The sequence below is a fragment of the Arvicanthis niloticus genome, chromosome 21, assembly GCF_011762505.2.
Source record: "Arvicanthis niloticus isolate mArvNil1 chromosome 21, mArvNil1.pat.X, whole genome shotgun sequence".
Lineage (NCBI taxonomy): Eukaryota > Metazoa > Chordata > Mammalia > Rodentia > Muridae > Arvicanthis > Arvicanthis niloticus.
Window position 1 is genome coordinate 27,421,888 of NC_047678.1, and position 26,654 is coordinate 27,448,541.

Below are 26,654 nucleotides of genomic sequence, written 5' to 3' on the forward strand. Positions count from 1 at the left end.
TTCAATAAAGCTTTCATTTGCTTATTATTTTGTGGGTAAGGAAATGAGCAGAAACAGAATACAAAGTGAGTTACCCCCAGAAGGAAGGGCAAACAGATAGAAACTTGGCATGCTTAGTTCTCCTTCCTCTTGGGGGAAATAACTTTGCCCTTGAATTTCTATACTAAGTCACCAAGGAGGGATTGAAATTAAAAACCTTGGAGAGTAATTAGCAACAAAACGTTCTAATGTCAAGCAGTGAATTTTATGGGACCATATTTGTAATATTAATTGAGCCTCTGTGTAGCCAAATGGTGAAATTATTGCTCTAATACAAATAGGCCCAAAAGAGAAAAACAGCCCAAAATAGCACAGATATTGCAAATCAGGACAGAGGTAATTTCTCTATACATAAAGAGCAACCAATTGCAATGCATTCACCAACTCACCGAAGTGCAAAACAAAGCCTGAGAGCCCTATCTTCCCAGTATCTGAATTGCTATGGAACTGTGACTAAGAAGGGAACTTCGTTTCCTTGGCTTTTTCACATTGGATGTGAAATTTTTGCAATATTCCTTCACCAGAAATGTATTGAGAACCTATTATGAGCGAGGGTTGTGACAGAAGATGTTCATGGTCTTTTTCATCATACCGTTTATGATCTTTCATGCTAAAGAGAAATTAAACCAGTTATCACTAAGCAAATCTCTAATCAGAGACATAAGACTAGTGTAGGAAGGGAGCATCAGTCACGGGGCCTGATGAACTTTGCAAGTCAGGGAAGACTTCATGGAGGAATGGTATTTGAATTGGAACCTGATGAGGCACATGAATTAGCCAAATAAAGGAGAAACCATTCTTTACAGAAGGAGCACCAGGGAGGTGGGTCTAATAGAAAACCTAGGATGTGATCTGAAAGCAGTCAAGTAGAAAGGGGGAACAAGAAGTGGAGCCAGATCTTAGGGCCTTAGTGGGTCTTGTGACGTTGTATTTTGCCATTGACAGGCCCTGACAAGCCATCCTGAGACATGTGAGTAAAATAGGGCCCTAAGACAAAACTCTTAGGAGAAGTCCTGAGTATATTTAGGAAGCATCTAGGGAAAGGCCCATCCACGTGAATACTGAGCACAGAGCGCATTTCTTAATTTTCTGAGCACCCAATAAGACTAACTATATAAAATCATCTAGGGCTGCTCTTCACCCAGGCTTCTTCGTGAGCCAACCCCTCCTTTATTCTGGAGATAGCCTGCCTGTACAGACTCCAGCCCTCATTTCCCAGGCTCAGAAGGAAAAGGCAGTATACCTTCCTATGCAGCCTAATCTACAGAGCTGCAGAAGAGTTCAGGGACTCACTGTTTTAGGTGCAGACTTAGCAATTTGTTTGTCTTCCTACAACTCTGCACATGCTAAGGGTCTGTGGAAAGAATAGCTGAGCATGCTGGGAAATAACTGGACCTGAAAATCAGGGACTATTGCTAATTCTTTCCTTGAGAAGCATTCTTTAGAGAGTGAAAAAACAAAAACAAAACAAAGTCGAAGGGCTCTTTCATGATAATAGAACTTGAATATATGCTTAGAAAATGCAAAGTCCTGACCCAGAGAGCAACAGAAACAGTATTCACCCTTTTGCCACTGAAGAAGAGAAACTTGAAGAAATAGAGACTATTCTTCAATTAGCATCGAGGATGATGGATCAGAATTTATTATGCACAGTCATGAATTATAAAACAATCAGAGCTAGGCAGTGGTGGTGCACGCCTTTAATCCCAGCACTTAGGAGGCAGAGGCAGGCAGATTTCTGAGTTAGAGGCCAGCCTGGTCTACAGAGTGAGTTCCAGGACAGCCAGGGCTATACAGAGAAACCCTGTCTCAAAAAAACCGAAATAAATAAATAAATAAATAAATAAATAAATAAATAAATAAAATAAAATAAAACAATCAGAGAAGTAATATTGGTCTACCAACCTGCTGTGCTAGGATCCTCTGAGAACTCATCATTGAATGGCCTTGCTAAAACCACTCAGCCTCGTGCCCCTGGCACCAGTCACTGTAGCCCACTTCTAACCTTGCTTTATATTTTATGTAACTTTGCAATAAAGAATAGAGCTAAGGCCGGGCAGTGGTGGTGCACGCCTTTAATCCCAGCACTTGGGAGGCAGAGGCAGGCAGATTTCTGAGTTCAAGGTCAGTCTGGTCTACAGAGTGAGTTCCAGGACAGCCAGGGCTACACAGAGAAACCCTGTCTCAAAAAAACCAAAAAAAAAAAAAAAAAAAAAAAAAAAAAAAAAAAACCTCCAAACAAGGTTCACATTCAGTTCTGGACACTTTCAGGATGTGTGACTCTAGGCAAGCAATTGAACCTCTCTGATCCCAGTTACCTCTAGCAAGTGAAAATTATAATGCCTTCAATACCAGAGATGCTTATAAAGATAATGTCAATAAAATTTTCACCACAGAGCATGGCACAGGGTAAAAGTTCATTCAACATTGGAATCTTGTCCCTCTCCTCTTTGCTAGATCCAGAAACACTGGGTCTCCTCGAATTTATAGCACCTGCCTTCCTACCAAGCCAGGTTGGGAGAACCGGTTTGGGCCCTCCTGCTCAGCTGGGTTACCCACATCTACCAGCACTTAGCTGAGCGCTAGCCTCCTCTCTCTATTTAACACCAAAAGTATTGATTTCCCCATTCTATTTCCATGATACAACACCCTCGAGATCTATAAATGTCCTCCGTTCCCCTCCGTGACCATCAAATCCCCTGCTCATTGTCACTCTACCTACAGCCACAGGGTCCTCAGCTGCTGAGACATAGATATGTTTCATTTTGCACTTGCTTAAAGGTCAAACATGAATTTCTCCCCATTATTGTACTGTGTCTTGTCACACAGACTCTCTGTTTCATGGATTAGTCACAGTCTTGCTATCAAATTAAATATTCCTCAGTGGTTATTTTTAGAGAGATCTTTTTCTAACTCTACATGGTGCAATGATGTGTGTGCACCCACAGCTCTGGAATCCAGGCATTAGCAGGTGGGCTCCAAACCCTGTGAGGGCTCAGATTCCTCTAGAAAGCAGCAGCCAGTGGAGCAGCAGAATCTGTAATCTGGCTTTGTCCATGAATCCCTGACAAGTGAAAACTATGTCATTCCCCTGTGCCTTGTGTGACTATCATCCAATAAAGTCTAATAAAGGTTTGGGAAGCTCTTGACACAATTGTGAGTTAGGCCACCTCTCATTTGGGTGCCCCCCATTCTAGTGCAAGGACAACAGTGTCCTCATTTCCTGCACCCTTGTGGAAGCTTCCTAACCTATTCCCATGAGTTCTGCTTGCATAACTAGGCTGTCATCAATAGAGAAATGAGGCCCTCAAAACAGAGCAGAATCTCAGATTTGGCTGGAGTGGGTGTGCTTGCTAAGTGAGTCTTTTTCACCTGCCTAAAAAGTATGGGGTAGATAAGAAGTCCTACATACTTTGGGCAGTAAGGTGATCAATGCATAGCTCAGACAACAAAATCCACAAAGTGACAAAATCATAATTGCAGACAAGATTTAGCATTTCTTCTTGGAAGATCCTCTGAGAAGAGGGCAGCATCCCCCCCCCCATCCCAATGTCCCCTCCCATACATGTGCTTCCAGAGACTGTGGTATATGAGACCCCCTCAGAGCACTTGAGACTGGGGAGAGATAGGAAAAATAATTTCAAGTTCAGTTCATGGTTCTATTTGTCTTCACACTAAGCTACTTCCTCCGCAAAACCTGTACCATCAAAATGATGATGATAATGAGGAGGAGGAGGAGGAAGAGGAGGAGAAGGAGGAAAAGGAAGAAGAGGGGAGGGAGAAGAGGAGGAAGAGGAGGAGAAGGAAGAAGGGGGGGAGGAAGAAGAGGAGGAGAAGGAAGAAGAGGGGGAGGAAAAAGAGGAGGAAGAGGAGAAAGAAGAAGAGGAAGAGGAGGAGGAAAAGGAGGAGAAAGAAGAAAGAAGAGGAGGAAGAGGAGGAGAAAGAAGAGGAGGAGGAAAAGAAAGAAGAAGAGGAGGAAGAGGAAGAAAAAAGAGATGCTTTGACCTCTATCTAGACTTCCTTTCACAACTTATTTAGAAGTTGAATGGAAGGAGGGAAAAACTACTTTTTGGAGTCCTGGTAGCTTTTTAAGAGATCCCTACATACTGCAAATTCTTCAGACACTCAGAGGCATGCTGGAGGCTAGGTAGACTGGAAAAAAATCCAGGAAAGCTTGGCTGAGGAACCTATGTCTCAGATAATATTTGACATGACATAGGCCATGGATACATAGAGGCACCCTAGGAAGAGGGTCTCACAAAGCAAGTTTTGGAGGAAAAAAAATAGAGGTCTATAGAGGGGAAACAAAACAAGTCAAACTAAAGCTTGGATTTCATTTGAGGAACTAGCAGTAGTTAAGACAGACTAAAGAATTCTGGGAAGTCAGTTGTAGAGACTAGACTAATAAATTGGTTAAGAAACATTTCTTGACATTTCTCTGAGATCCATGGAAAATAGCTACAGAGAAAGCCAATAGTGATCTAGCAGAGAGTCCATGAAAGGCTGTTAAGAGGCCTTCACCAGGAAGAATATGACTATGGAGAGTGGCTGGAGGTGGGGAGTAAGCAGAAGGGCACAATCATTTGACTTGGTTTACTTCAGTCAGTGAGAATACTCCAGGCAGGGGTCAGGGAGCCGTTCAGAGACCTCAAGGAGAAAGATACCAATGTGAATCACTCCTTGGGAGCTCCTAGCTCCTGTAGAGAGAAATAGAATCAGTAAGTGAACAGATGGGGAAATGCATATCTTTTTTTAACCACCAAAAAAAGACAAATTGAAGCTATGATGAGACCCTTCTTTGGTGCATCAATCTTTTAAAGAATTAAATGACAAATGTGTAGACAGTTGGTAATGTTGAACTGGGTATTCCAAGAGGGGTGGGTCCAGTTGATCTTCCATCAACAATATGGCTAGAAAATACCAAAAAAACCTACAATTATTAGTTTTATGGAAATGGATCAAGAGTAAGTTCTATTTCTATAGATATTCAATGTGATGCTGTTTATAAATATTAGATATGTCCCAAATTATCATCCATAGAATTGCTTGAACAAGAGGCATTACACCATGCAATTTTACTATGAAAGTCACATATAAACATGAAAAATATGTTATACAACATTCAATGACAAATAATAAAGCTTATGCAAAAACAAATGTATATGGATACCAACTAGATTAAATATGTAAAATATGTCAAAAGATAATCCTTCACTTTTCTGTAGTTTCCCAATGAGTATGCATAGTTTCCATCTTAAAGTCGACTATATAAAGCATTGTAACTTTCTCAGGATAATAACACACATAGGCAGAGTGTGGCATTGAACAACACCAGAGCCCACCCTTCAACATTCCTTTGAGCTCACTTCTACTGGAAACAAACAGGACTGACTGTCACAATGAGGGTCTTGTGATAGAGACACAGTACAACACAGAGAAGGGATTCCTACACTTGCTTTATCCTCTCTAGTGTGGTTGATCTATACTGGCTGCCAGCCCCGAGTCCTGCCTTAAAGGACACTGGGCCTATTTATTTCTTTGTGATAAGTGAGGTCTTTGATCATCAAGAGCTCCTCAATGCTTCTTCAGAAGATAAGGGAGAAAGGTTTCCTCTACCACTACCACCATCAACACCACCATCATCACCATCACCACCACCACCATGACCAACAACAACACCAGCACCACCACCAGCAGCAGCAGCAGCACCACCACCACCACCTCCACCATCACCAGCAACAACACTACCACCACCATCACTACCACCATCACTACCACCTCCACCACCACTACCATCACCACCATCACCACCACTACCACCATCACCACCATCACCACCATCACCACCACCACCACCACCACTACCACCATCACCACCACCACTATCACCACCCGTGCTGTACTCCTAGCTCTACCTCCTCATCAGTAGCTCTCACATCACCCAGAGAGGCCTCTAGCTCTATTGCTCCACAGAAATGCCCTCCTTGACTCTAAAGAGAATGTTTGTAATGCTAGCTCTCACGATTGCTTCTCTGTCTTTGCACTACTTTTTCTACTCGGCAACATCTTACACATTAACCAGCCCTTTCTGGGAACACTTGCATTTTAGAGTCTTATAGTAAACTATATAGTCAAGCCTTCAGATGTGTGGATTTCACATCAGTAGCTTAAACCAACATTGAAAAATAGATTTTTAAAAATTACATCTGTACCAGACACAAAATTTTTCTCCTCATTATTCCCTAAACAAAATAGTCTAACGGCCATTAGCACAGCAGTTACTGAATTGTACTGAATTGTACTACATTGTATTAAAACTGATCTAGAGATGATTTGAAGTACTCATGAGAGTGTGCATAGGTTATATGCAAATACTATGTCATATTATGCAAGAGACTGGAGCATCTACAGATTTTAGTACATGCACAGATCTCAGAATCAATCCTCCATTGATATCAAAAGACCGTTGTTCTCGCTGGGTTTCCTTCTACCTGGCTGCTCCCCGTTCATTTGCTTTTCTATACCTTCCCATCTCCTGTGATGGTTAATTTGAGTGTCAACTTGAGTGAATTAAGAGACACATCTAGAGCATTAGTGGAACACAACTTTTGTGTCTGTGAGAGTGCTAGCTGAGACAGTCTTCCCTCTTCTGTGCTTGCTGATCCTCCGTGGTATGAAAGAAAAGCCTTCCGCTACCCCTACCATGGTGGGCCATGAACTGTGAACCCAAATAAACCTTTCCTCTCTGAAGTTGAATTTTTGTCAGTTGTCACAAAAAGGCAGTGAATATATCTCCCTTCGATCTGTATTTCAGAACTGGGGCTCTGGCTTAGTTACTTTTATGTTACTGTAGTAACACACCCTGATTTTAGTCAACTTATAGAAGGAAGAGTTTATTAGGAGCTTACAGTTTCAGAAGGTGAGAGGCAATGACTGTCATGGTGGGAAACACGGCAGCAGGCAAGCGAGCATGGCACTGGAGCAGAAGCTGAGCGCCTACATCTTGATCTACAAACATGAAGCAAAGAGAAAGCTAACTGGGAATGGCACGGACTTTTGAAACTTCGGGGCCTGGCCCCAGTGACACATCTCTTCCAACAAGGTCACATCACACTTCCTAATCTGTCCCAAACAGTTTTACCAACTGGGGATCAAGCATTGAAATACATAAGCCTACTGAAGCCATTCTCATTAAAACCACCATAGTCTCTTTTCATCGCTTTACTCCTCTCTGCTTCTCTCCTCTCCTGTCTGCTTCCAGAGCTTTGAACCACATCTGAGTCATTCTGTCTCCCAGTGTCTTAAACTTGATTATTACAGCTCCCTTCCAAAGACCAAGAGTGTCTAATAGGGTCTGTTAAGAAAAGAAAGTTGCAAAGCTGCCATCCCAGCCTCCACTTCAAGAGGAAGCATTTCCACCTCTCCCAATGACTTCAGTGGTTATCTGTGGTACCCACCCTCTTCACACTCATCCACAGTGAGGTCTAGGACTCCAGCTCCAAATTCATCCAATTCTTTCACTCCCTCAAGCCAAACCATCTCTCTCTTTCTCTTAGAATCCTCAGCCTCCTTGCTCTTCTCTGCTTTCTTCTTTTTGTCCCCTAAGATTCTTCCCAGGCAGCCAGAGGAATTAAGTGTGAACCACTGCATAAAATAATGATGTCTCAAAACTTAAGTCCCAGCCTGCATATTATGTTGAATTAAAGTCATCACCAAGTCAACAAAGCAAGGAAAAAACAGAACCATACAGACTGGAAAGGAAATTCCAAGAATGGTAGTACATACCTCTAATACCAGCACACAGGTGGACGCATGAAGACTGTGAGTTCAAGGTCAGCCTGGGCTACCAGGCCCTACTGCACAAGAGAGAAAAGGAATGCAAAGGAAAAAAAGATTGGAAAGGAAGGCATAAAGCTGTCATCAGTCACAGATAGCATAGTTATGTGTGGAGAATAGAAGAGCAAATAAATACATTTAGTAATATCATAGAATGCAAGGTCAATGTAAGAAAAACAATTATACCAACCTCCATAAACCAGCAATAAACTACTGGGGAATTAAAACATTCTTAAATTTGACTTACAATAACATCCAAAAACTAAAAATACTAAGAACAATGCAAGGAAAAGAGCTGCTAATGTGGTGAGGATAAATCTCCACAAGAAGCCAAATACAAAGGGCTATGTATGTACATGCTGTAACATTCCCTTCCTATGAACTTCTAAAATAGGCAAATCCTTTCTATAACAGTCGAAATCAGACCCTATTCGCTGGGTGTAGGAAATGAAGTTACTAGAAACTGATATGACGAAAATGTTCTAGATCCTGGTTGGTAAACTGGTTACATGGTCATATGAGTTAGGTCAAAATTATCTATGTTTTCACTTGAAATTTCATTTTATGTTCTTTGTTTGCTCATTTGGGGGAGGTGGTTTGGGTTAGATTCGGTTGTGTTGTGTTGTGTTGTGTTTTTCAAGACAAGGGTGCTTTGTGTAACCCTAGCTGTACTGAAACTCACTCTGTAGACCAGCCTGGCCTTGAACTCAAGAGATCTACCTGTCTCTGCCTCCAAGTGCCTCCCAAGGATTAAAGGCATGCACCACTATGCCCAGCCATTCTATATAAATTTTATCTCAAACCACAAACTCCAGAAGCTTCCTACTTAAACAAAACATACCCAAACAGTGAAATGCCTCCATGAGAACCAGGGCATGCACATCTTGTAGCTCCTTCTTAGATGTGATTTTAAGGGATAGGAAAAATGAGGCCTGGAAATATACCGTGTGTGTTTGATCTTCACTTGATGAGTTGACCCAGGGCTGCCAGAGCATGAGGGGACAGGCAGCGGCAGACCTGGGGATGGAAACTTTTGGAACTTGTCTTTTACTTGAAAGGCTTCATCACCCTGTCTGCCAGTCCATCTTGTGGGCAGGGATGAGAGTCTGACCCGACTCCTGATACAAAAGGTGATTCAAGTTCATGAGCCCAGGTGTGCCAGGACTCCATCTACCTATGGATCAGGAGGCCTACTGGCCTCACTACCATGTGTGCCTAAAGAAAACTGGACCACTTCAGTGTCTTTACAATAGAGTCCTCTGCAGAACTTAGGACCTTCAGACTCTTAAATGCCCCGTCCTCTTTTCTTATCAGTTGTTACTTTCATCTAATCTTTTTTTCCCCTCCACCCTTTAGAGCTGTCTCCTAACTATGCCCCACCAGGAGTGACCTCCTTGGTTAGACTTTCAATTGAAATCAAAACTGTGGTTTTTTTTTTTTTTTTTTTTCCTCATGTGTTTTCATGTTGAATTCTCCCAAGAACCCTGGGAGCATCATTGTGCCATTTACAGGCAATAAAAAAAGAGAACCCAAAGAAAAGAGGCTTGTCTAAGAGTACTCATAACTGCCAGGTGGTGGCAGCACACTCCTTTAATCCCAGCACTCAGTGGGCAGAGGCAGGTTGATCTCTGAATTTGAGGCTAGCCTGGTCTACAGATGAAGTTCCAGAACAACCAGGGCTATCAGAGAAACTCTGGCTTGAAAAAAACAAAACAAAACAAATAAACAAACAAATGGAGTGCATGTAACAGCTGGTCCCAGAGTTCCAGCATTTCCTGGGAAGGGCCAGTCTTCAAGGAGCTGGACTTGGAAATTCTGCAGCACCTTGAGTGGAAATTGCCCCATCTAGGACTGTGACACTGAGTGAGAAAAAAATCTGAAAGCTGTGGAACATACTTTGGGAGGAGAAGTTTTCTCTGTCCCCTTACCAGTGCAGGAACGCAGCCTATACCTTTTAACTCATGTCTAGATGCAGAGAATCTCAGGAGCTTCTTGAATGGTGAGGAAAGCAAAGGTGGCTCGAGTCATTGACAACCACTAGCCAGACAGACCATTAGGGTTGGCTATGGGCCTAAGGTCCTCAGACCCAGCAGTGGAATAGCATCACCCATTGCATTTGTTACTTTCCTCAGTGCTGTGACAAAACGCCTGACAAGGGTTGATGTCACCTCACAGCTGGGGGCTGCCTTCCATCATGGCTGGAAGGCATGGTAGCAAGACTGGCCACAACCATGAATCAGAAGTGATTAATACTGGTGGTCAGCTCACTTTCTCCCTTTTATTTAGTATAGCAACACAACCCATGGAGCATTTATAGTGTGTCTTCCCACCCCAATTAACTAATCTAGAAACTCCCAACAGGCATGCCCATGTTTCCATGGTGATACTAAATCCCATAGCGCTCATAACCAAGACAAACCATCACACCCATAAAACCTCCTAAATTCCTTTGAATTCACTGAGGCCCTTACCTCCTCCAGGCAATGTCAGGCAGGAAGGTTTACTCCTTGAAGCTGGCTCTCTGGAGGTAAGCCACCTGACTGCCAGAGCCACAGGACAATAACCTTCTAAAATCAGGCTCTGGAAGGCAGGTGTAGGCAGAGTGGCTGTTCTGTGGCAACATTTTGTGATCCTTGACAACACTCCTAACCTCTTATAGTCAGGTTCAGAAGCCCCTACCCAGAGTTAGGACCTTTGCCAAGTCCCCTCTTTCTTCTAAACCTACCTCAAACCCTGAGATCAAGCAAAGCTACCATTCTCTTCCCAGAATCTCCATGATCCATGATCCATGATCCAGATACCAGGAACACATTTTAGGATATCCTGTAGGGGCTGGCCAGATCTTCATCCAGAGAAGGAGGCTCCATTATAGACATTTTTATTGAAGCTATACAGTCAGGGAGTCCTGATCACAGGCTAGGGAAAAGGAGGCACTTGACTCTGGCTGGTTGAGATTTTGATGTATGACTATTACTGAGAACTTGCGTATTCCAATCTGAGCATCTCCCTACCAAACATCCATATATCTCCAGTGAAATGAAATGCCATTTTGAGAGTTCGCCAGGAGGAACCTGCCCCTCTTCCCCTGACCTACTAGATACAGTACACTCTTTCTTTCTTTCTTTCTTTCTTTCTTTCTTTCTTTCTTTCTTTCTTTGTTTCTTTCTTTCTTTCTATGAGTACCCTGTAACTGTCTTCAGACACACCAGAAGAGGGCATCGGATCTCATTACAAATGGTTGTGAGCCACCATGTGGTTGCTGGGAATTGAACTCAGGACCTCTGGAAGAGCAGTCAGTGCTCTTAACCACTGAGCGCCCAGCACACTCTATCTTTACAGACTTTATCTCCAGGGCTGGAGAGATGACTCACTATGCGAACTGTTCTCTGTGCAAGTATGAAGGCCCAAGTTGGATCCCCAGAACCCATGTAAAAGCCAGGCGTGGTTATGCACATCTATAATCCCAGGTTGGGAGGCAGACAAAAAGAATCCCGAGTCTCGTTGGCCAACCAGACTAAGTGAGTTCTCAAGCTTGGGTTTAGTGAGAGACTCCCTCAAAAAATAAGTTGGAGAAGCAATCAAGGAATGATACCCAATGTTGATTTGACCTCCAACCACCACACACATGTAGACAAACCTACACACCTATGCACATGAACAAAACACACACTCAAATCTGTATCCAGATGTCAGTTATATCTTTTTAAGATTTATTTTTATTATTTTTAATTATATGTATGGGGGAGGGGGGAATTGAGTGCAGATGGCCTCAGAGTCCAGAGACATCAGATTCCCACTGAAACTGCAGTTACAGGCTGTTGTGAGCAACCCAACTTGGGATCTGGGGACCAAATTTAGGTCTTCTGGGACTGGAGAGATCTCAGCAGTTAAGAGCACTGGTTGCTCTTCCAGAGGTCCTAACTTCAATTCCCAGCAACTACATGGTGACGCACAACCATCTACAATAGAATCTGATGCCCTCTTCTGGCCTACAGATATACATGCAGAGCACTCATACATAAAATATAAAGTTTAAAAAAAAAAAAATGTAAGGAGCTGGAGAGATGGCTCAGTGGTTAAGAGCACTGGCTGTTCTTCCAGAGGACCTGGGTTCAATTCCCAGCACCTATGTGGCAGTTTGCTCACAACTGTAACTCCACTTCCAGGGAATCTGACACCCTCACAAAGACAGACATGCAAGCCAAACACCAATGCACATAATATAGAAATAAATAAATTTTAAAAATTAAGGTCCTCTGAAAGAGCAGTTCATGCTCTTAACTGCTAAGCCATCTCTCCCTTCACCCCTCTTATATTTTTTTACATCTTGGTATAAAAAGACATGGCCATTGGGTTTGCTGATACTAACAGTCCCAGAAAACTGTGTATCCACAGGTTACTGAGTTCAATTCATTACCAGCAATAAGATTGTAAAACCACCTCAGAAGCCAATGGCTCTTCTGTAGAGTCTAAGGCTAGAAGAGACCCGATATTCATTTAGCCAGGGTATTCTAAGTCCTGGGCCTGATCTGTCCTGTGCCATCATTGCAGAACCTAGTGAAAGCCACCTCCAAAAAGCTGTTTCCATCTGGGTACAGTGGTCCATATCTTTAATCTCAGCACTTGGGGGAAGGGGAGCCAGAAGCAGACAGATCTCTTTAAATTCATGACCAGCCTGGTCTAACAAAGCAAGTCCCAGGCTAGCCAGAATTACATGAGGAAACCCTGTCTCAACCCCATTCCATCCCCTCTAATGCCCCCCCTCAAAAGAAGAAAAGCTGTTTCCTGAAGCCCCATTAGGCTGCCACATGCTCGCTCCCGTTTAGGAGTGGCTAGATGGAGACAGCCCTCTCCAGGAGCAGCATACATGCTCTTCCCCTGTTACCTCAAGAGCTTTTGAGCCTTAGCACTTGCCCTTCTTTCTGTAATGTTCTTCTTCCTCTTCTCATATTCAACTTTTGGTCATTTGTCCCTAGCTGAATGTTCCCTATCCAGCCTTCTCTGACCTTTCTGCCCCTATCTGTGACCTGACTCCTCAGCTGTGAGCTCCAAGTTTGGACATGGAGTCCTCTCTGATTACCTGCTCCATCCAGAGTACAGGAAGCCTGCCCATTGCAGCCATCCAGAGCCAGTCCATTCTATTAGCCAGCCAATGCAATGTGCAGGCCTGGACCTTGCAGACTTTTCCTCACACTCTTTACAACTATGTAAATAGAGGGTCTCTGGACCTGCCTAGCATAGCCTCCTCTGCCTTTCTTGTCTCCCTAGCAGCCTTGGCAGCCTCATTACACAGCCTACTAGGCCTGGAAAGGAGCCTTCAGAGAGTCCCAAAAGATGTGGGCAGCTCCATCAGACAGGAGCTCTGATGCAGCCCCTCCCTCTGGAAGACTGCCTCTGTTCAGAGGCTCTAACCCGTGACTCAACGTTTCTGAATGCCATCAGGCCCCACACAGATGCATGTGTGAGATAAATTTTTTCTGGTCCTATGAAAAGCTGAGAGTTCTACAGAATGCCATGCTTTACCTGTTCTAGTCTCTCATAGTATAAGAGATAAGCATTGGTACCCATATAACCTAGTGAGAAATGGACCAGAGTGACTAGAGAGAGCATCAGTCTTGAAGCACAGCCAAAAAGGAACCCCAGGTTGTATGACTAGGGTTTACAGATAAAGACCTTGACCTTAAACATTCATCCATGCACAGGGTAAAGCCAGAGCCACAGAAGACCAGCTTTTTCTGGTAATCAGAAGTAACAAAGATCAGGGGAGGGGAAGGACAAATGAATGACACCTCAGCTAGGACAGATCTGAGAAGGGAACAGAGCATCAGGCCTCTTTGATTTAGAGACAGGCTTCTTTGGGAGGAGACAATGAAGATCTGTGCCCCTGGTCACGGCAAAGCTGTTCAAGTTTCAGGGACTTTGCCTGCAATATGGACATAACTTCTGCTTTGGAAGCTATTGGAAGAGCAGAAACATAAGGGAAGCCACGTGAGATATATCTGGCATGCAAAACTTGAGCTGAAAACTCTGTTTGCAATGGGCCAAGCCCCTCAACAGATTGGCCTTCTTCAGTGGTCCAAGACCCTTATCCTGCTCTTATACTAGCTATGGGGGGCTGGGGGGACTAGCCTATAAGCCAAAGTCCTGCCACCGGAAAGGGAGGCTGGACTGGGATATGTATGTACACTGGGATGAAAGGCTGCTTTGTGAGGGAGCTGAGAAGCATGCCTCATTCTTACACAAAGAATCTCTCTGCCAGACGTGAGAGTCAACTGCCCCTGGTTTGCTGTGGACACTTTAGAGTCCCTGAAGCAGACACTACCTTTGTTGAATAAAGCAGACTCGCCAGTACCTTCCCTGCTTTCTCCTTATGCCCATTACCCCTCTTCACCCCAACTATCTCTTCCCAGAGTGAAACCCTTCCACAAGATGACCATGGTCACCTAGCCATCGCTGGTCTCTGTCAGAGAAGGCAGGCAACTGTTCTTTTCTTATCCCTGCAGAAATCTGGACCCTCTAAGGGTTGGCACCATAGGAAAAAGGATAACCTGGAGGTCATTTTGCCCTATCAGAGCCTCTCCTCCTCTGTGGCTATAGACCTTAGCAAAGCCACTGAACTACTATGAGTCTTTGTTTTTCCATATGGAAATGAGGGACTGTAGTACTTGCCTTGAAGGATTTGAAGATGTATTTTGATAACGTCTAGTTCAGTGGTCCATAAACTTTTTTTAGAGCACATAAATTCACGCTCGATTTAAATCTCAAGAGAAATCCCAGTATATAAAATAGCTCTGTTGGCAGCAGAGGTGTGAGGCAAGGAGCTGGGACTCCTCCACCAAATGCTGGGAGTTCAGGGAGTCCAACATAGACGAGACCTGGTTCCAACTCTGACAGCAGCTCTGGAGGGAACTGGAAATGCCACAGCAGCAAGAGGAGGTGGATGGTTTGTTTGACAAACCGGCATCAAAGATGGGTGTATCTCTGGGAGAGACAGAGGTGAGGAGTAGGGGGTGGGAAATGTGGCAGACACAAGAGTGCCCTTCAACCTTCCTACAGGCAGATGAAGAAATGAGAGGCTCCTTGCCAGGGCTGCCTCTCAGCTGTTCAATGGACGTGTTCTCTGTTCTCACAGAAAGCCTTGTCACACCCTGCACCTGCTAGCTGCAGTGCCCTTTGCCTATTTTCTCCATCTAAGTCTGGCTTACCCTTTGAGTTCCCAATGTTACTACATCTCAGAGGCCTTCCATGGTTGTCTACAACCGAGACCAGGAATAGCATTTCCCTCCTCTGCCTCCTGCAGCATGGAGGGAGGTGGAGAGAGTGTACAGACGCTAAGAGCACGGGACTCAGTTTCTCCATCTATTAAGTAGGAATATGAGAACTAAATTAAGTGACCCAGGTAAAGCCCATCACACAGTAGGAATTCAGCAAGCAGAAACTTCTCATCTTGATGTGGTTGTACCCTCTTACAAGTTCTGACACATAGCAAGTATCAACAAAATGCTTACCTAGGCCCCACACCTCTTGCGTTCACTAGCATCCTGAGCCCCAAGAAACTGGCCCCCTCGAGTTAGCAGCTATATTTGGGGAGGGGGTGGGAGAGGCAGAGGAAATACAGAGCAAGAATTAGCAGAATGCCAGGGAGTTGGACTCAGCTAGCAACCAATACTGGTGACCAAGTCTTTTGGGGTTTCAACTACCAATAGTTCTCCTCCACTCTTGTGAGGAGGGGCTCTCCCATTTAACAGATAAGAAAACTAAGACCTAGCAGCAAAGCTCATGGCATGCCTGTGACCACAAAACATTCTTCCCAGCCTATCAACTTGTGGCAACATATCTGCCAGGCGGCTGGAATAATCTGGTCCTGCTTCATCGACATCTTATTTTACTGATGGGAAACCTCAAAAATGAGTTCAGTCTTGACCAAGGCCTAAGTTCAGGTCTGGTTAAGTGGACTCCATCCTACATACTGGGTATGAGGTGGGCTTCCTGCCTGTTGATTTTGGTTCCAAAGTGTAAGCAGGCCAGCTACTCAATGGGACAAAAGGAGGAATTTCACACTTCCGGGCTGGAAGGCAGCTAAGAGAAACCCTGAGAGCTACAGAGGTTCAACCCAAGACAACCATGTCTAGAAACAGCTACACAGTTCCCACTGCACCCTCAGGCCTTCCAGAGGCAGTTTTTCGAGGCCGGAAAACATTAAGACCCCTGCAGAGACTGTAGCAAGCTTCATTTGGAGCCTCAATTCTGACTCTGCAGTGGAGGGGGGGGGTGCTGAATCGAGGTCGAGGGAAGAGAGGGGCTGGTAAAGAATAGCAATGAGCTGGACCTGCTAGAAGCCAGCCAGCCTCAGGTTCTGAGGACAGAATCAAGGCTCCCCCACCCAGCTCCTGCACACACACACACACACACACACACACACACACACACACACAGAGAGAGAGAGAGAGAGAGAGAGAGAGAGAGAGAGATCTCACATACACATGCACCTCTCTCACACACATACACATGCATACCTCTCTGTCTCTCTCTCACACACACACACACACACACACACACACACACACACATACACACATGCACCTCATCACTAAAAGCTCCTAAAGAAGCTACCAAAGTAACTATGTATAATAAATGCCTGTGTTGAGATTAGCTCATGTGAGTGTGTGGCTGGTTCATTTCTTAGCTCATCTAAGACCGACCATCTGGTTGCCATTTTCTATGGTCCATTTCACAGATAGCCACACTGAGGCCTTGGTTTTCAACCTCCCAGTCCTGGTTTGTGGAAACTCCTTCTACTACCAGAAGTCAGGAGGCCAAGCACTGAGTTGGGTTTATCACTGAGTCAGATGTTCTCATGGGATCGTGGGTGTGGCCAAGGAGACAAAGATAGAGGAATAAGGCTTCCACCTCTTCTTTAACTTAACTGGCCCTATAACACTTCCTCCCTAAGAGCCACACGAGAGGGCAAGCTCCATCCCTTGCAACAAGTGAGGCCAAGTATGACTGACTAAACAATCCTCCCTCGGGGCCAACAGGAAGACACTAGTTCTATACATTCCAAAACTACCATAGAAATGGCCTTACCTGTGGAAAAGATGGGTACAGCAGAGAACCAAGGCCAGTCCCAAGGAGAAACAGACTGGAAAAGCAGAGGCCCAGATGGGGCTGGAGGGCAGTATCTGGTCCCAGCTATTTACTCTTAAACACCAAACCTATCAGCTACCCTTCCTGTCCCCTAAACTCTCTTTGATTTAAACTGCCCATGAATTTTCCTCCTGGACCACATGAAAGCCACGATTCAATTACATACATCTGTGTAATGTAGTGCTTAAGGGGAGTTCCCTGTATGCAGCGGATGTCCAGTCCCTTTAGCCACCTCTCCCATGAATGTAAACTCCTTGAGGTGAGAACCCCACCTGCAGCTGTTACTGACACCTACTCTGTACCTAACACAAGTCTCAGGCGTAGTGGGGACTCAGCAGCCAAAGTGAAAGAACCCAGTCTATACCTTATGTGCCATTTGTATCTCCCTGCATGCCCTGCATCTCATCAGCCTTAGAGAGCGCACTAGGAATATTGACCTGAACCATATGCGTTTAGGAACCCTCAAAGTTACTCACTAGTTGCCCTCCTTTGAAATCCAGGGCTGCAATAAAGGCCCCCAAAGCCCACGTGTTTCTACACTGAAGAGCAAGTCCTTGGAAGTAAAATCTCACAGTATGGAAGATCTGATTTTCCAAACGCACAGTCCCACAGGTAGAAGTGAGCCTGGATTGGGCTTCCCTCCTCCTCAGACCAAGTTAGGTTCTCCCCACCTAAATGGATTGGACTACCAAAGCAGCTAAAGTGGGCTAGGCTTGTACCTTGTGCCAAGGCACTCTCTTAAAAGTATTGCACAAATGACACCTATCCCGATCCTCTGGCTGACACTACAAGGTGGGCACCCTCATCTGTAGTATTCAATTGAGAAACATAAGTCAAGAAAGCTGAGGGACTTGTCCAAGGTCACCAAGCTAGGAAGCAGCAGAATATCTCTGGAGTGCTTGCCTTCGAATATCCCTGCGCCCTGCCCCCTCTTTCCCCCCCAACCCCCGTGCCTTGAGAGAAGAGGGGCAGCTGAGGAGGAGTGAGCCCTGTCTGAGCCAGATGAGCTCTTGGAAAACTGGGAGGTTTCAAGATTGAAGCTAGGAGGAGAAATGGCACAGTGAGGGCCCCTTGAGGCTGCCCTCAGGGCTCCCAAGGGGTGAGGGTGCTCTCTTGCTGGAGTAATGAAAAGACAGTCTTCCAGCATACCACCCCTCCCCTTCCCAATATTCTCACTGCCAAATGAAACCTGGCAGCTTCTGAAAATAGCTCCGTGCTGCAGCAGGCACTCTGCCCGCCCTTCAGCAGGCTGGCACGCAGCTGGGGGTGGCCACTGTGGGCAGACGCTGGCACACACAGGGCCGGGGGTGGGTGTCACACATACAGTGCACAGGGGCGGCACAGAGCTGGAGGCATGTGGCAGCTGCCATCTCTCGGTCCTTCTGACCTTTCTACAATGAATGAGACAGAGTTGCTGGAGTCCGCCTGCCGTGTTTACCAGGCCAGAGGCACCCTCTCCAGCCAGGCAGAAGTCACCAATAGGGGTGTGGAGCTGCCCTTTGAGCACTTTTATCCCACTAGGTAGACAAAAAGAAACCCAGGAATCAATGAAAAATGTTAAAAATGTGTTTATTAATATCTGAATATAAAACCCAGCAGCATTGTTGTAATTGGTAAGATCTAAGGTTTCCCAGCCAGTGAGAAGGGCCAGGATCAAGGATCTAGGAAGTAGACTGGGTGTCAGGCACTTGTCAGGTCACCAATCAACCACTCAGCACCTGGATGCTACCCTGGGCAGGACAAGGCAGAGCTGGCTAAGTCTGCAGTCAGCCAAGGAAAACCATCTCTGCTCCGACTCAGGATAAAGCCAGGATCAGACCTTGCAAGCATGGCTCAGCAGCCCTTTACCACCCAGGTCTGATTCAGAGTACAGGAAAAGGTCCTGGGTAACAGGGAGCCAAGCACTCTCTTTCACAAAAGTAAACCCAAAGGTAGCCCATGCTATCAGCAAGGATGGGCTTTCCTACCTGAGATCTGGTGAGCAGGAAGGGATAGAAGCTTTTGTCACAGTGACATTTTCCAAAATGGAAAAAGGTTAAGGATACCCACCCCCAACATACATATCCACACCTTCAGTTGAGATGAGAAGTTACCTTTTAGATCAGGGGGGTAATGACTGGATGCTTGACCCCAGGGACTCTAGTGGCTCTCTGAGTGTTACTCAGGCTCATGTTACAGTAAGGCAGGGCTGGACCACCCAGGAAAGTAAGCAAGCAGGACTCTGCAGCCTCTGGAAGACCAAAGAGGAGTGAGCCTGGGGAGGGACAGCTAGTGTGAGAGAGACAAACCGCCCCAAGAAGGTAGACCCTTGATTGTCTCTCCTCCCTCCTTTGTTCAGTATTCTCAGACAGCAACATGGCCTCTGGTCACCATAGCAACCGATGGCCCAATACCTTCTTCAAGGCCAGACCCATCTGCCCACACAGCAGGATACATCCTTTATAGAAAAAGGGTAGATCAGCCACAACTCCCAGTGGCCTAGAAGTAAGGCTATGTCCTAAGGCAGAACAGAGCTGTGGCGTCTGTCAAGACAGCCTGCAAAGTTGCTTCAACTGTAGCAGGGACATCCCATCTCTGAGGACCCACAGCTTTCTAGAGCCTGAGACTTAGGCTGGGCCTCTTGGGCCAAGCTCTTTATCCTTAAGTTTAATGTGACACGTAAGACAACAAAAATTATCCTTTTGTTATAAGAATGCCTCCAGCCCCTCTTGGCCAGAGCCTCAGGACATTACAGTCTGTCAGTCTGGCTCCTCCAAGGCACCACGAGTTACTGGTTGTTGCATCCTTGTGAGGCTGAGCCGCCCGCCTGCTTTTTCCTCCGCTTGTTGAGGAGCCGGTTGTTAGAGGTCTTCAGGTCCTTGATCTTCACCTGGTCATAGTCTACCCGCATAGTGGCCAGGGCACTGGTCATCTCTTCCTGCATACCATTAGCGTGAGATAAAGAAGAGGTGGGTATAGACTGACCTTGAAAACCATCACTTCCATGCCTGAGAAGCCCCTCAATAATAACACTAACAGGAGTAACAGCATGCACAACTCCAGAACCCACTATGTGCTTGGTCCTGGGCACATAATTCTCTCTACAATGTTTATGTGTGTGTGTGTGTGTGTGTGTGTGTGTGTGTGTGTGTGTGTGTGTTGGACACTGAGTTTATTCACAAAGGCAAAAGAAAGGGATGAGTCCCTGGACCACATCAAGGCTACCTGGACAGAGAACTGAGAACTGAACCAGTGGCATTTGTATAGAACCTCCAGGCCTAAAGACAATGACATTTCCCTGGATCTCCAAGGCTCTGAAGCTTAAAACCCTCGCACTCTATGATGCTATCTCATTAGAGACCCACCTGACCCTTACTGTGTCTAGAACAACACTGGTTCCTATCTCAGATGCTATTGGTCATAAGAGAGTTTATGACCAATGCTTGGGCCCCAAATCCTTTCATTGAGTCCCTGGCCTAAAGTCCCCTCACTAAAGATGGACCCTCGTGCATCATCCTAAATGGGAAAGTGCAGCAGCCCAGTGCTCAGTGGTATTCCCTGGCTGGATCACCAGGGCAGTCACTGACATCCTCCAGGCAGAGGGAATGTATAGAGACTGAGTCAGAATCTACTCACCTTGACATCATCCCAGTGGTCTTTGTCTTCTTGTAGCACTCGGGCTGTGTGGAGTGGGGTCTGTGGGACCTCCATTGATTGCTAGAAGGAACCGCAAATCCATGGATTACTGCCTAGAACTGTGTACTACACCAAGGCCTCCAAGGCTATCCCCTTCCATCCTGCCAACCCTACTCCAGGCCAAGACCATGCTCACATTGATCCAAGGATGGTTCATAAACTGCATGATGGTGAGCCTCTCTGTGGGATCTGTCTTCAGGAGCAGGCGGATTAGCTGCTTGGCTAGGGGACCCAGAAAAGAGGGATCAGTGAGTTGCAGTCTCTCAACTCCCCCCACCTGAGTCACAAGCTCTCTCAGACAGAGCTGCACATGCACCTACATTTTTCATGATCAGAAATGGTGAGCTGACAACTGCTTCCCGTTCAAGGTCACTAAGTGTTCAGAATAATTTATTAAGCAACAATAGATAATACAAGGTGGAATTGTTTGTGCTACCTGGGAGGGAAAATATGGACAAAACCACAAGGAAGGGGTCCTGGGAAGGCAATATTTATGGGTTTCTATGTTGTTGTTTTTGTTTGCTTGTTTTTCAAGACATAATTTCTTTGTGTGCTCTTAGCTGTTCTAGAACTAGCTCTGTGGAACAGGAAGACCTTGAACTCACAGAGATCCTCCTGTCTCTGCCTCCTGGCTGGGGGAGACAAATGTTGAACCCACTTGACAGATAGAGAAACTGAGACCTTGAAAAGTTCAGATGACTTGTCTAGGTTCTCATAGCTAAGATTTGAACACAAGTCAGTTTGACAGCCAAACGTGTTAGTATTTCCTCTAGGCTTCACCTAACATTTACCTAGCAATAGCTACCTACCAGGTAGAAGCCTCACTCTGTTCAACTGGCTTCTCTCTCTCTTCGTTTTTCCTCTCTCTCTCTCTCTCTCTCTCTCTCTCTCTCTCTCTCTCTCTCTCTCCCTTTCTCTCTTCTCTGACCTTCCCCACGTGTCCCCAGCTGGCCTCTTCCCCTCTTTCTCTCTTTTTGTCCATCTCTGTCCCCTTTCTCTGCCTCTATCCCTTTCTCCAAGTCCCAAATAAACTCCCTTTTATACTAGGCTTGTCACGTGGCTTGGTAGGGTCCACCAAGGTACCCCCTCATGCCACCATTTTATAAAACACAACAAAAAGGGATATCTCCCAAAATGGAGGTTGAAGGGGCCAGGTTGGGTAGAGAAGCTTACTCACCATCCTCAGAGACATCTGACCATTCAGGTTTAGGGAAACCATACTGGCCCAAGCGAATCCTTCTCTTCATTCCTGGAGAGATGGCCTGGCCAGTGTTGGAGTAGAAGGGTGGGAAGCCACACAAACTGAGAAAGAGAAGAAGTCATTTGATACAGGGTTGGGCACACAAGGGTCAGACAGACCCATTCTCTTCTTTTTACTAGGGAGACAGGCAGCCAGACACCACAGCAATAATATCAGCCTTGTGGACTCTTGAAAACATCCCAGGAATGCCATCAGCCTTGACACAAGGAAACCCGCAGGCAGTTTCAAGGATTGTGTCTCACAACAGAAGAAACAAAAGACAACCTGGCCAAAGGATGACACGTAAAAAAATCCCTCCCTAGGGACACAGGGAGTGAGAAGCTAAAATAGCTCATGGAAAGGTAGAGGCAGAGGGTTGAGGCAGGGGTCGGGGTGAGGGAGTGGTACTCACAGGATGTACATGATGACACCCAGGGACCACATATCGCACGACTTGTCATACTTCTCTGGACCCAGGACCTCAGGAGCTGCCAGAGCAGAGGGCACAAGAGATCTCTCAGCCCCAAGGGTCTTGGTGACTAGGAAGGAGCTTTAAGCCTGGGTAAGGTGAGGACCAGGTACCCAGGCTGGGAGGTAGAGATGAGCAGACTAGTGTCTGGCACCTTCTGGGAAGGCAGCATGTGTGTGAAGTGGGGGGAGGAGAGACAGCCACCAGAAAAAACAAAACAAAACAAAAAAAAAAAACTACTTTTAGACAGCCCTCTAGCTACTTTCAGCCCCTTTGCCAGTCTCAACTTGGTAAGAAAGAGGAAGGGAGAGGGCCAGCCGCAAGTTTGGAGAGGCCTCGACATTGAAGAGGATCTCAGTCTGCCAGCCGTGTTCTGTTGTGTCTCTTATCTTTCTGAACGCACAGCCTAGATCGCAGGCTTCTATGTTCCACTGTCAGCTTAGATACCCACCCATGGGCCTCAGTCTTCCAATCAGTGCAATGAGATCAGCCGGCCAGACTTATCATGAAAGTACTGCAGAATGCACTCAGAAAAACAGGGGGCCATTTCTGGAGCTTAATATCCCTTAGCCACTCTCCCAATGGGGGAAAAAGCTTCAGTCATGGCCCAACTCTCAGCAAAGGGGCACTTGTTACTGGGGGCCTTAGGTAATATTGGGGTCTGCCTGGAGCTTTCCCAGGAATCAGTATGTGGCTGCCCCCTAGCCCCACCTAATTCCTGGCTCAAGTGACCCTTTCCCACAAGGCAGTTTACTAGCTAGTACCCTATATCCCTCTAATGTAGGAGAAAAGTCCTGCCCACTTTCTGAATATGAAGATGAAAACCGGAGAAAAACAACCACGGTTGGGCTCTGTCCCGAGCTGATGGCAGCCTTTTATCACGTATATATTTAGAGCTGCTGTGACGTCATTTAGCTCACAGGCCATAGCCAGAATTTTCCTGGATCTATTTTCAAAAGCAGAAGCTGAAGTTTGGAAGAATATTTTTGCAGCCTCCGGCCCCCCACGTCACCCGCCTCCATGCAGACAAGAGTGCTCCCTCCTCCCTCATCACCAGGCTTTAACTCTTTGGTTGCCACAGCCCACTGGCTACCCCATTCTTTAGCAGTATTCAGAGATGGGGGATACAAGCCACATGCATAAGACTCACCCACATAATAGGGAGTGTAACAGGGTGTCTGGAGAGCATTTTGGGTGGTTTCCTTAGCAAAGCCAAAATCGGTGAGTTTAAGTACAGCATCCTTCTCCTTGGATGTATAGAGTAGATTTTCGGGCTACATCCAGAAGAGAAAGAAAGCATTGGTATAGAGGAAGATACCAGAAGAGGACAGAGCCCCCTCCTCCAGATTCCCTGCCTCCATCCCACTATATGATGAGCCAGCTCCGTTTGTGAAAAGCTCTGGACCTCGACCACTAACAACACAGAACTAATACCTTAATTCACAGAGAGAAAAGTGAGGCAGGTGCTTGGCCAAGACCATGAATGACCAGGTGCCACAGAAAGGCCCTAGGCAGAAACTTCTGCCCCTGAGTTGGTGTGAATACCATGAAATGCCAGAAAGATGCTGGGGTAGAAAGAAGACAGCTCATGAGCCAATATTACCAAGCCCAGAAGGAAGCTCCCAAAGCCAGCAGGCCAGGCCCACTTAAGTAAGGTTGCTCTGGGAAGCACGTGCCCCCAACTCAGACCCCAGGAGCTACACATAAGAAATCTTCCTAGCTGCAAAGCACAGATGGGGTTGGCAGATGGGGCCAGTCAGCAGGGTTCCAGGGAGAAGGCAGCCCTGAAAGCTGGCTTTCAGTGAACAGGTAGGATCTAGATCCATGCCAAAGAGCAGAAAGGATGATGCCCAAGCAAAACTTGGGTGGAAGAATAGTGTTCCAGTTTGGATGCAGTGGAAGCTGTTTTGTAGGTTCTATTTGAGACGATCTGACCTTGGAGTGGAATAAACAGAGAATCGGTTTAGCATACTCTGCTTGAAGACAGCTTCTTTTCCCGTAGGAAGAAGAGAACTCGGGCTAAAGTCAAGCACGGATTTAGAAGGTGGGTCTGCTTTGGCTGCCTGTGTAGCCTGAATCAAAGGGTAACTGCATGGGCTGGCACCTCTCAACCAGAGAGGCATGTCAGCTAGTCTCTTCGCTCTCCTAGGTCTTTGCTTAAGAGGAAACAAGCCTCGTGCATAAAGATGAGGAGGAACAAACAGATTCTGTGCTAATAGTGACACACACACACAAATGCTTTTCCCAGGAAAGAAATTTTGGAGCAGTACGCTTCCTGTCTTTTAAATTCATCCACTGGGAAGGCAAGCAAGCCCAGCCCTGGGACCGCCTGGGTTCGTTCCTTCCTCAAATAGGCAGCAAATGGCTTTGTTCTAGTTAAGTGCTGTTGTTTGGTGGCCAAATTTGTTTAAATTATATCTCTAACTTCACAGAAGACCTGATGCTACAAGGCAGTCCCTCTCTAAGGTCTGGCCCGTAGATAGATGGTCATAAAACTTCTTGCTGAGCAAGTGAACAAATGAATGAAACACAATGCAGCAGCTTCACAGCCTAAGGCAAGACAGTTAATTTCTCCAAGAGCCTCAGTTCGATTGTCTATGAAATGGGTAAATGGCCCCTATCCCACAGAGCCAGGTGAGGATTAAGAGATGCTTGTTGGGGCCCACTGGCTGGAAGTAGGCAGTTACTCTCATTACTATTGGGATTGCCCAGTGTTTGAAGAAAACAAGGACGTCCATCTGGCGAGAGCAGAATGAGCGTGTTGTGCCATGGGAGGAGAGAACAGCAATCTGAGCTGAGAAGCTGAGGCAGGGAATTTAGCCTCAATTCAGTGAGTGCCAGGGGGCAGCTGGGGCTGTGACCGAGTAGCCCTTCCTTGTCCCCCAGGCTGAGTTTGGGCAGCTCACCTTGACATCTCGGTGGGCAATGTTCCGGCTGTGCAAGAACTGGATGGCAGTGCCAATGTCGCGCATTACCTCTGCAGCCTCTGCAGACACAGAGAGGAAGGGAGACACAATGTCAGTTACAAGTCATGTGACCTGAGAGGGACCCAGCCTACAATCTCTCTTGAGCATGGTCTAGCAGGCCAGCACTAGATGGCAGTCCTGCAACCCAGGTCTTCCATCCTAGATACCCCTCCAGACATTCTAGTTTCTTCCAAGGAGGTCCTGTGGGCTCTTTCCTCAGGCCTTATATCAGTTCCACGGTGGGTCGGCATCAAGAGCCTTGAGTTCCCTGCCTCAAGACCACAGATAGTCCATCTTCAATGTCACAGATTAAAAACCTAGACCCCCTTGAGGGGATGAGACATTCCATCTCCCTCTTTTTAGTTCTCAAGTGAATCTTGAGGTTCAGCAAGGGGCAGGCCTTGGCTAGTGTGTCATAGCAACTCAAGCATATCCTTCCCACCCAACTCCCCACTGGTCCCAGGGTCCACACAAACCTCTCTCAGTGAAAGCCTGGTCACCACGCTCCTGAATCCTGCTGAACAGCTCACCACCCTCCATGCTGCAAGACAAGCAGAAAGGGAGAGACGTGAGTATTCCCAGCTCACTCACCCTGCCCCAGATCAGGGGCTTGGGCCCATGTGCTATGGAGAACCTGGCAGATGGCTGTCAGCTCGGGTGGGTTGATCTGAACTTTCAGAACTAAGGAAAGGTGGTGAGCCTGGATCCTTGCCCAGAAACTCCTAAGCTCCCTGTGGTGCTGGCTCTGCCTGGCTCTGAGACTTTGAATATCCCCCAACCCTATCCAAGGGTATTTCCCCAGATGCGCAATGAGACATCAGTTGTCATCTTCATGGCCCATCGCTCTCTGAGTGCTCAGTGTGGGCTACACCCTGGGTTCCCACCCACCCTACATGTACATTGCTACATAACCCTGGTCTGCTTCCTTCCCTCGGCTACCTCTTTTGTTAAAGGAGAATAATAGCACCAACCTCCAACTCGTCATGAAGATTGACTGTGTGATATACAGGGAGAGCTTGGAGCAGAGTCAAGCTCGGGGTGAATGCCTCATTACGACCTTCCTCCACATCTAACATGTGAGTTACGGCGATTCGGAGAGATTAGCAGGTGCCCACAGTCCCACAGCTAGTGGGTGGCAGAGCCAAGACTGAGCCCCAAATCTGAACAGCTAGCAAACCTATGGAGGGAAGAGAAACTTGAAAGGCAGACAAAAAGAACCCAGACAGGGGCCATAGGGTCTGAGGAAGGCTAAGGTTGAGCCCTAGGGCTGGTGGCAGAAGCC

The 26,654-nt window shown here is 46.4% G+C and overlaps 1 protein-coding gene across 3 annotated transcripts in view; it reads right to left on the reverse strand.

Annotated features, from left to right (window-relative positions):
* Positions 1-18,574: 18,574 nt before the first annotated feature.
* The window catches only part of Mapkapk3 (MAPK activated protein kinase 3), a 34,221-nt gene continuing 26,141 nt past the window's right edge, over positions 18,575-26,654 (reverse strand). For 2 of the 3 annotated variants that reach the window (XM_034484414.2, XM_076917981.1), the window contains exons 4-11: positions 25,849-25,913; positions 25,313-25,392; positions 23,557-23,680; positions 22,350-22,425; positions 21,875-21,999; positions 20,834-20,919; positions 20,638-20,718; positions 19,645-19,939 (exon numbers count right to left, since the gene is read on the reverse strand). In XM_034484414.2, the coding sequence (XP_034340305.1) occupies positions 19,790-19,939; positions 20,638-20,718; positions 20,834-20,919; positions 21,875-21,999; positions 22,350-22,425; positions 23,557-23,680; positions 25,313-25,392; positions 25,849-25,913 (787 nt within the window). In that variant the 3' untranslated portion in view covers positions 19,645-19,789. Of the gene's footprint in view, positions 19,940-20,637; positions 20,719-20,833; positions 20,920-21,874; positions 22,000-22,349; positions 22,426-23,556; positions 23,681-25,312; positions 25,393-25,848; positions 25,914-26,654 lie in introns of all 3 variants that reach the window. The other variant, XM_034484413.2, reaches the window with a different exon arrangement.